The sequence below is a fragment of the Nannospalax galili genome, unplaced genomic scaffold (genome assembly GCF_000622305.1).
Source record: "Nannospalax galili isolate Female #2095 unplaced genomic scaffold, S.galili_v1.0 scaffold101, whole genome shotgun sequence".
NCBI lineage: Eukaryota > Metazoa > Chordata > Mammalia > Rodentia > Spalacidae > Nannospalax > Nannospalax galili.
In genome coordinates this window covers 2,409,520-2,419,798 of record NW_008345700.1, presented here as the reverse complement: position 1 = coordinate 2,419,798, position 10,279 = coordinate 2,409,520, and the positions used below count along the sequence as shown (strand labels likewise).

The 10,279-nt window shown below is 57.4% G+C and overlaps 1 protein-coding gene across 1 annotated transcript; it reads right to left on the bottom strand.

Moving 5' to 3' along the window:
* Window positions 1-3,027: 3,027 nt before the first annotated feature.
* Window positions 3,028-9,858, bottom strand: Hgfac (HGF activator). The gene is made up of 14 exons (XM_008841874.2): window positions 9,679-9,858; window positions 8,938-9,124; window positions 8,680-8,776; window positions 8,422-8,501; window positions 7,642-7,764; window positions 7,369-7,500; window positions 7,039-7,149; window positions 6,767-6,941; window positions 6,458-6,543; window positions 5,841-6,096; window positions 4,783-4,922; window positions 4,385-4,525; window positions 4,156-4,304; window positions 3,028-3,286 (listed from the first exon to the last, which is right to left on the bottom strand). The coding sequence occupies exons 1-14, from the start codon at window positions 9,793-9,795 to the stop codon at window positions 3,104-3,106; spliced, it is 1,977 nt and encodes a 658-aa protein (XP_008840096.1). The 5' UTR covers window positions 9,796-9,858; the 3' UTR covers window positions 3,028-3,103.
* Window positions 9,859-10,279: the final 421 nt, after the last annotated feature.

The window sequence follows — 10,279 nt, the reverse complement described above, 5'->3', positions numbered from 1 at the left end:
TTTTTGGTCCTTTTGAGACAGGGTCTCCCTGTAGCCCCAGCTGACCTAGAAATCACTATGTAGACTAGGCTGGCCTCGAACTCACAAAGATCCACCTGCCTCTGCCTCCCAAGTGGTGGGATTAAAGGCATGCGCCACCACGCCCGGCCCTAGTACATGACTTTTAAGAAGTCACAATTCAGGCTAGAGAGATGGCTCAGCGGTTGAGAGCACTGGCTGCTCTTGCAGAGGACCCTGGTTCGATTCCTAGAAAGCACACAGCTGCTAACAACCATCCAGTTCCAGGGGATCCAACGCCCTTTTCTGACCTCCACGGGCATTGCACGGCAAGGGTGTACCTACCCTACATGCAAGCATTACACCCATACACATAAAATAAATAAACAGAAAATTTTAAAAGAGGTCACAATCCAAGCCCTCTTTCTGTCTCCTCTCATCTCTTGCTAGGGTTCCTAATGGTCCAACAAGCAGTCCATGGACACAGAATCCACGGCGGGCACAGTGTCGGCTGTCTGGAGGAGCAGACGGTGGTACTAGTTCTAGCATGCCTCCTGGAACACAAGGCTGACTTGACATCAAATCTTTAAACACCAGTCAGAGCACTAGCAAGTCCAAGGAGAAAGCCCTCACATGGATTAGCGGAGAAATCACATGAAAACACTCACTAGGGAGAAGTTTCTAGAGAATTCCATTAGACAGTTTATAGTGCAACTGATGTCATGTAGGTCTCTGAGAGCTGTTGGAGTCCCCTGCCCCCACCCAGTCTCCCTAGTGTTCACATTCTGCCCTCCCTGATGCCATCCTGGGCTGTGACTGAAACAGTGGGCAGAGCCTTCAGTGGTGACTCCAGTCAACTCTGGGGTCCCAGGCCCCACGTGCGGCATTCTGGGTCATGGTGAAGGGCTGGGCTTGCCAGTCACTGCCGTCCTAGGACCTGCCTGGGGCAATGGATGCCTAGCCCCAGTGATGTGGAGCCTGGTCCCTGCCCCTCACCTCCTCTGTGGCTATGTGCCTTCCTTCAGCAAGTGAGGGCCAAGCACCAACCAGCTGAGAAGGGGTGCTGGGACTTTGCTATACCCATGAAAGAAACCGACAGGACCAGCAGAGCAGCGTCAACTGACCATCGGGCTTCCGATGACCGTCTTGTCTGACTGACTGCACCGAATATCTCTGACCAGCCGTCAGGACACAGAGCTGAGGGCCTGACACAGCCCAGTCCTTCTGGCCAGACAGAGTAGAACAGAAGAGGGCCCTGCTGGACCAGTCCCCTGGGGGTTTCACAGGCTACCACTGTGAATAAGAGGCCCCAGAAAAACCCTTCCATCTTCAGACTGGACTTTCTCCAGCAAGGCTGATCAACTGATTAGAATTTCAATGAATGTGGAGAGTTTAGAATGTTGCAGGTCCAGAGCCTAATTACCATTTATCTCAGCCATCTTTGGCCCCTAAACAGCCACTCCTTGCCCATCTCTGTTTCTCAACTAATATCCTATTATCCTAGCAGACCACCAGGTCTCACCAATCAAAAAGCTAAGACTGTCATCAGATAGCATCTGAGAAGCCCCCCTTTGCTGTGACCCGCCTACTGAGTATGTCCACCAAAGTATTTGAAAAGTGTCTTGATTTATGACTTCTCTTTGTTCTGTTACTATAAAAACGTAATGTAACTGTCACCACGCCAGAACATGGAACTTGGGGTAACCTGAATCTGTGTTCCCGGGCCATGGTCACTCATATTTGGCATCAGAATAAACTATCTCTTATCCCCTTTGAGGTGAGAGTTATGCTTTTGTGTCGACACCACTAAGGTGGGATGAGGGAACAAGGGTCTTTCAGATCGAGCCTCCTGGTGGCAATAGAAGGCTGTGAACCACCCATAGGCCCATGGGGTTGAGCATGGGTGGGCAGCCTGGGGGTAGGCATCACATAGATCTGAACGGACTCTGGGTAGGGCAGGTGGGCGTGGAGAGAACAGACCACAGAGGTCAAAGCTGCTGAGAGAGACCAAGAGGTACCTGGGGCCACCTAGGGAGGACAGACACAGGAGAGCCTGATCTCAGGTGGACACGCTGAACATGGTGTCTGTCTCTGCTGCCCTCCCTTTGGGCTACAGGCTTTGGGTCGGGAACAGTGGATCTCCCTGGCCTCTAATTCCCAGTTCCTGAGTGTCCTAGCCTTGGGCACCCATAAGGACTGCTGGCCTCTGCCCCACCCTGGCCTGTTTCCATTCCATGCTAATGAACCCTGTCCCCAAGAAATTCACAGCACCTCTGTGCACTGTCCCCACCAGTGATGACTTTCCACACCAGAGACTTTGGGGACTCTTGAGACACAGCCAGTCCCTCCCACAGCTCACAGGCCAAAGGCACCTGTCCTCTGCTCCCCCATAACCCTGCTCACTATCTCTGACTTAATATCCTGCCTGGCTGGAGCAGGCCTGCTCCTGTGTGTTTAGTATGAGCTCTGACCCATCACTGTGACCCAGATGTAGGTTCCACTCCTCAAGCCTCCTTTAGAGCTGCTACAGCTGACTGGGAATTGCCTGCAGGCTGCCATCTGCCACCTTGAAGCCAGATAACAATAGTGGTGTCCCCAAGGCCTTCTTCAGCACTCATTGGTATGGAAACAGACCAGTGTGGGGCAGAGGCCAGCAGTCTTTATGGGTGCCCAAGGCTAGGACACTCAGGAACTGGGAGTTAGAGGCTAGGGAGATCTACTGTTCCAAGCTCCTAACCATGGCTGGTGGCCTGGACTTGGCTTCCATGCCCTGCCTTGGAATGTTCATGGTACCTGAACCCCGCCAATTATCTGTCTGAGGTGGACCCTTGAGAGGTCTGGCTTTGATGTCCCACCACACCCACTGGGGCCATCCTTGTGGGGCGACAGGATCCCATCCACACTCAGGAGCTGCGTTGGCCTCAGGTCCCAGCCACCATCCACACCATCCACACTGCGGGCCCAGGGTCATGGCCCAGGAAAGGCTGGGCAGGGGCAGCCACTCAGGCTGGAGGCAGAACAGCTGTGAGATCAGGTCCTTGGAAACAGCTTCATTACCAGTAATAAGACAGGGAATTATGAGGAGACAGGAAGTTCCCCAGGGGTCTCAGGAGGCAGCTGCAGGACGCTTGGGTGGCCGAATGCGGTCATTGATCCAGTCTACGTAATTGGCCACTCGGGTGTAGACACCTGGCTTGTTGAGTCTCCCGCAGCCATCACCCCAACTGATGATACCATATAGGTAAGCCACACCATTCTTCTCACAGGCCAGGGGCCCTCCTGAGTCCCCCTGGAATAGAGACTTGGCTCAGTCGCCCACCGGCAGCCAGGGGCCCTGCCCAGGAGCACCTGAACCTGCAACCCTGCAAACATTCTGCAGGAGTGAAAATGGGTACTTGGGCGCTCCCAGGGACATCCTCAAGGCTGGCTGACCAAGGCCTGGGCATAGATGACAGGCATTTCTGAGCAGAAGTGGGGCCTCTCTCCCTGACCCCATCAGTCTGTTGGGGAAAGAACTTTCTAACCTGCACACCCTACCACACACCCCTTTCATGGCTCCGGGTCCTACCTCCCGTGAGGAACATAGGGCCTCTTTGTCCAGCATGCTGGCTCCTCCCAGCCTGGCAGACTCCTCTGCATTTCTTAGGACAAGTACAACACCCCTCCCCCGAGAAGTCCTCCTTGATTACCCCAGCGATAAACCCCACCCACTCTACCACATCTGACCTATGCCACTTCAGAAGAGGGATTTGACCTTTCTGAACCTGTTTCCCTACCTATAGAAAAGGCATAAGGCAGTCCCTCCACGTTGGAGCAGGTTGGCATGCAGCCTGCTCATGACCAGGCCTACTGAACACTCAACAAACATTAGCTATTGATTGTTGACTGGTTGATTGATGAGTATGCAAGAGGAATCTGGGCCTTTGGTGCTAGATATCACGAGGCTAGCCCTAACGTTGCTTGAACAGCTGGGCTTCATCTAGGCTCTGTGTGATGCTGGGCCTAGCATTTGACTCAGTTTCCCCAGCTTTTCGGGAGGTTTTCCTCATACTGTGAGTGCCAGGTGGCCCACAGCAGGTGCACTTTCTGTCCAGGACTCCCTGCTGGTACTGGAGACTCCATCTGTGTGGTCCTGAGAGGGGCCAAGCAGCAGCCCACCTGGCAGGCATCAGACTTGCAGTCAAAGTATCCAGCACAGAGCATGTTGGGGCTGATGTCAGCGCCGTACACCTCGGGGCTCCTGCACTTGTGGTCAGCAACAAGGGGGACCAAGGCCTCCCTCAGGGAGCTGGAGTAGCCACTCACATCTGTGGGACACCACACTTTTAGCACAAGCAGGCTCACTGCCCTGCCCACCACTCCCCAGGGTGGTGCTGGAGGCACTCACTCTCGTTCACATGGCCCCAGCCTGCGATCTGACACTTGTGTCCAGCAGGGAAGGAGTTGCCTGCCTCAGGCAGGCAGATGGGCTTAACAAACTGGGAGCGTACGGCACAGCGGTCTCCCTTTTTCTTCAGCCGGATCAAGACTGGGCAGGAGAGAGGCCAGAGGTCAGCCTGGAGAATGAAGTCCACAGTGGACAGAATCACACGAGGAAGACAGCCCCAGAGAAGGGGGTGTGAGGTTGATGGCCTGGGAGACCAGAGAGGAAGGGTCCCAGCGTCCTCCAGCACCCCTGACCTCTGACTGCCTCCTTACCCTGATGTCTGCCTGGCCCCTGGCCCTTTCTGAGCTCAGGCTTTGTACACAAGGCATGCCCCGACCCTGCCGAGGCCCTGAACTCACCAAGGTCATGGTCGCTGGGGTTGAACACTGAGTACAGGGAATAGGGCACATACTTCTCAATGCCAAACGTCTGTGTCACATCTGTCGTGCGGTTGAAGAAGTGCTGGCCCAACACCACCGTGACACTGTCCCTGGAGGGGCTGCACAGAAGGCTGGCGGGAGTGGGGACCCAGCCCTCCCTCAGCACCATCGGCTCCCCCCTACCCTGTCCTGAACTTGGTGGTCATGGCCAAGGATGAGGGTCACAGCCCTGGGAGAGACCTGTGCAGGCACTCCTAACCCATGGTGACAGCAGTCAGGCCCAGTGGTGGGGCCCTGGACCCGAAGCCCTATCTCCAAGGACAATCCCATTCATAAGTCAGTGGGGCATCCAAGTAAGGTCTGCTCTGAGAAAGAGCTGTGCAGGTGGAAATTTGATCTACCTGAAGGCCCTACCCCAGCCTGGCCTGGCCTATGGGGTCCCCAGTGCAACCATTAGCCTTAGAGCCTGGGGGCTAGGAGGAGTGGTCAGGGCTTTCCTATCCAGTCCAGTCAGTCTTAGTGTCTCAGAGCTTCAGGCTCCCTAGGTGGGGAATGGGTGGGCTACTGCTGGGAGCCCACTCAGTAAGCTGCACCTCAGTTTCCCTTGCAGTGACCCTGATGGCATGATGTAGTCAAGGTGGAGAATGGGGCATGTCTCTGCTCTGGCACCTCCTCCCTGTGCTCTGGGAGAGGCAGAGTCTGCGCATAAGACAGGACCACCCCCACCGCTCCCTCTGCCCTTCCCCTGTGTTCCCCGAGTAGGATCAGGATTTCTGGCACCTCAATGTCCAGCACAAGGCTGAGCATGGGGCCCCAGTGGTCAAAGGTGTGTTGGGGTAACAGGAGAAGTGGTCAACAGAGCGGCTGGAATGGGAGTGTACCACATGAGAGCCATGGGACAGATAGAAGGTAGGGGCATGGCATGTGGGTGACCCCTGGGGAGGGTTAGATACAGGCAGAATGGAAGGGTGGGCATGGGCGCAGGGACAGAAGGACGGCTAGGTGTGGTTGCCCCGGGGTTGGGCCAGAGCACCCACCTGTTGGAGAAGCAGTGGGCTGCAGACACCACCCAGCAGGTGTGGACAAGGCTTCCAGCACAGAAGCTGTTCCCAATGTAGATGGCAGCCAGCCAGGGGTGCGAGCCAGGCAAAGAGGATGAGCCACCAATGATGCGTGGCCTCAGGAACGTTCTTTTCTTGTGTCTCTTGCCGCAGGTAGGGCGTGAGGCTGGGGGTGACTCGGCCAGGGTCACCAAGACCTCTGAGGGCTGGTGCTGGACTCTGACCAGGGATTCTGGGAGCAGAGGTCACCAGGTCATACCCTCGGGGTTCCCTGGAAACATCCCAGTTTCTCAGGGCCAGCCTTGCTCTGAGCACACAATCACCCTCTAAGCCTCTGTCCCCTACTCTGCAGATGGGGAGAGCAGGATGCAGGCTGCAGGCCTTTGAGGGCCAGAGTGCCTGGCACAGAGACAGCCCTGTCTTTCCTGCAGTCTGGGACCTCACCACCCACCTGGAGCTCTGGGGCATATCCCTCTGGGAGCTGCCTGCCTCAGGGTCTAACTACAGGGTGCCACTGGGTCCCCTCCATCTGACATCCTGTCTCAGGGCCCTCAGGTAACACCACTCCCACTCTGCCCTCTCAGGGTGCCCACCACAGGCTGCCAGGCGGCAGTACTCCCAGGATAGTGCATTGTCCTTCACCACATAGCACCAGGGCCTCTCATCCTTGTCTGGGTTCCTGGAGGCAGATGGGAGAGTCATACCAACACGGGGCAGAAAGAGGAGCATCCTAACACCCAGCAGGATGGGCACCTACACCAACACTGACCTCAGTAGGCACATTCGACCTTGCCCCCCAGGCTGGTGGTCATCTTGGCAGCACTGGCCCCTACTGGTCTGGAGAGCCACTCTGCAATCCCCTGCCCACCCAGAATGAGGTGTGGTGGGCACCAGATGCTGACCGGCAGTAAGCATGAGGGCCCAGCCCCAACAGGGCAGCGGTGCCCACTGAGTCCACGTGCAGCTCCTGGTAGAGCAGGTCAGAGTTCCAAGCCAGGCAACTCAGGCCCGAGACAGCGGTGCTGGCCACACCCCGGTACTCGGTACCATTCCCCAGGAAGCAGCGCTCTGTAGGAACTGTGGGCACAGTGGGGCAGTGAGGCCAGGCCACAAAGAAACCCCCTAATATTGTCCCCCAGGGTTGCCCCACAAGACTGGGAAACCAGTGGCTCACCAATGTTGCAGAGCCGCCCGGCATATCCTGGTGGGCAGGCACAGACGTTCATCCCTGTGCCCACGATCAGGTGGCAGGTTCCCCCATTCAGGCATGGGCTGCTCAGGCAAGCTAGGGAAGGGCTTAGAAGCTAAGCTTGGTGGGAAGAGGCCTGGGGGCATGGGGTCAGAGCCCAGATCTTTCCCTGTGCCTTTGCTGCTGGGTAACCTTGAGCAAGTCCCTTCTGCTTGTGTCTGGGGAATGGAGAGCTGTTAGAGGACTCAGGGACATGGTTCACAACACCACCACCACCATGGCGCCTAGGCCTCTCCCAAGATAACCAAGACATACCTGTGTGGCGGGTTCCTTTGCACCTGGCCTGCCCCTCCACGCAGTCACACTGCTCTACATGGCCCTCTTGCACGCGAGCCCAGTGGTCGCCCACCTCCAAATACTCGTAGCGGGTCGTGTCAAAGCATTTCTCTGGGAGTCACACAGTCACTTCCTGTATGCCCATAGTCCCTACACAGATCCCTTCCCTCAGGCAGTCACTAACCACCCCAGCATGGACTATTCTCCCCTCCTCCCAGGTCAGCTTCACCCTGGACCTCTTGGTCCCCTCACCTGTGCCACAGTCCTTGCCTGTGAAAGCCAGAGGGCAGGTGCAGTGGTAGGACACTGGGTCCTGGGTACTGGAGCATGTGCCCCCATTGAGACATGGCCCAGAAGCACAGGGATCAAGGACAGCTGGGGATATGCGAGAGGCACCATGATGGGTGGGGTAGGAGTCTTTGGAGTTTCTCCATGCCCCCTGCCTGCCAACGGCCTCTAATGGATGTTTAGGGTGCTCTTTCAGGGTTCCTGAAGGGAGCAAGTTCCCCTTCCCCACCTGGCATCTGAGCAGGTGTCCCATGGTTTTTACACTCAACATTCTGGACACCTATACATACTCTGTCAGGCAGCAGGGTCCCCTCCTGTTCCTCCTGGGACAAACATACCCACAAGTTTCAAGCCTTGCTCTCATGGCCTCCTGGCCCTACCCCAGGGCCTGTCCAGTAAATATGTGTGGCCACAGGAATTAAGCCTTACCACAAGAGGGCACCCTGGTCCCACCAATAACCATCAAAGCCATCCAGGGTCTAGTGAGCCAGGTCCCCTTCCTTGGTCAGACACCCTACACCGTCCTCTGGGCTGGTGGTTCTTTTCATCCTGAGCTGCCCTCAGGCTCAGTGGGGTCAAACTCACAGCCCCTCCTCCACTCCATGCAGGACTCCCTGCCCAGGTTAGTGCTGTCCTCACTACTATCTGGCACTTTGACCTTTCCCTATATCTCCAGCCCACTTCCCGGGTCCCATGTCCCAGCCCCCTCCTAGCCAGGGGCTCAGGCTGGCTACACATACCCACCTGGGCCTTCCACAGGCAGGGTGGCCTCTACACAGTAGCCCCAGGCCCTGTCTCGGTCATAGTTGTGTGTTGTAGCACACCTGGGGGAGGGTGTGATTCTGAGGATGACAAGGACACCCTGCCCAGAGGTCCACCCATCCCTGACTGGGCACCCTGGAGCACTCGTTCTCTAGATTCACCCTCTGGGTACTGAGACTCAGTGCCTGCAGGGCTTGGGCAGCAACCACAACGGGACCCCTGCCCCATCCTGGGACTCACCACTTCCTGTAGGCACTTCCCTCTGAGGTGCAGGAGTGTAGCATGCGGCCACCGTAGCGGAAGGGGAACCGGCATGGCTGCCCTGACTCAGTGAGCACTGTGGGCAGGGGTGAGGAGGTGAGAGGAGGAGGTGGCAGGGGTCAGGGGCTCTCGCCAGGCATCCCATCTCCACCCCACACCCCACTCTAGCAGGCCGGCACCCCTCTTTAGCAGCTTTCCAACCGCAGAGCTGTTCTCTCCTGAATGAGGCTGACCTACCTTGGGGGCTGCTACTGGAGGGCGTGACCCTGGGTGGAAGAGGCAACTCCGCATCTTGGGGTCCTTCAGTCTCTGCCTCTGCCTCCGGAGAACTTGTTGCTGAGGTGTTGGGGTTCACAGAGGTCACAGGGATCGTGGGTGTCACAGGAGTAGCTGTGACATTCAGTTCAGGGGTTCCTGAGTGGTTCTAGGAGCCCAGAGGGCCGTAAGGGAGTCAGTGTGGGATGGTCCTTCACACCTGGCTCCACCAGGCAGATCGGTCACAGCCCTGAGCCTCAGTTTCCACATGAGGGCCCTTGTGTCTTGGGGCCCTAAGATCTCTTCTGGTCTAAGCCAGGGTGGTTCAACAGGCCAACTCAGGGTCACAGACCGCCAAGTCATTCTGGTCCCTCGGGGTTCAGCCTTGGAGTCAGTTCTGGGGTGGGCAGGAGCAACTAGAGGTTCTTAGGGGTCTCCCATGCCCCCATCTCAAACATTGAGACCCCAGGGGCCCCACACCCACAAAGGTCTGCGCCACACAGAGACCAACAGGACAATCCCAATAAATGCAGGCCTTCAGGTTCTCTAGGACAGCCCAGCACCCCACCTCTTTCTGTAAAGGCCAACTTTCATCCCCCCGGGCTACCATAGTGGGCCCCTAGCCCACTCTGCACCCCTGCCCTGGCCTCATCCCAGGAACCTGGAGCGGGCCCAGGGAGCCCTTGGCCACGCTGTGAGGGGGCTCACCCTGCCAGTGCTCACCCTGCCAGCCTGGGGCTGGGCCCCCAGAGGCACCACCAGAAGCAGCGGAAGGAGCAGCAGGAAGGGACACAGCCTGGGTGGGGGGCAGGGGCTGGGGACCCAGGCCCATTGCCCCATGACTCCTCTTGAGCTGGCGTGAGGGGCAGCAGAAGCAGAGCGGCCAGGGCAGGTAGGGTCAAGTTTACATGGAAATGATTAACCCTGCCTCCCACATGCACCCCTGCCAGGATCCCCCATGGCCTTTGCTCACCTTGCTGCCCCAGCTGTCCCTGCCCTGACTCAGTCTGTACTGCTTCTGGACCCAACGGCACCCTCAGGTCTCATCCTAGAAGCCTCTTCCAGGAAATCTTTCAGGGTGACTTGGGCAGGTCAGGGCCAGGCCTCCCTGGTGCCGCTGGCTGGCCACAGAGCTGGCCACTCCTTTCAGGAGCCCTTCACATAAGTTGCTGCAGTGGAGCCCTGAGGACTCCAGGTCTTCCCAGCCTGCCACTGACTGGAGGTGGGGACGGGTGTTGTCTCCACCCCACAAATGTCAACACAAGGTGGAGCCCTACCCTCCCACCGCCCAGCCCCCAGTGACCACACAGCAGATAAAGACCAG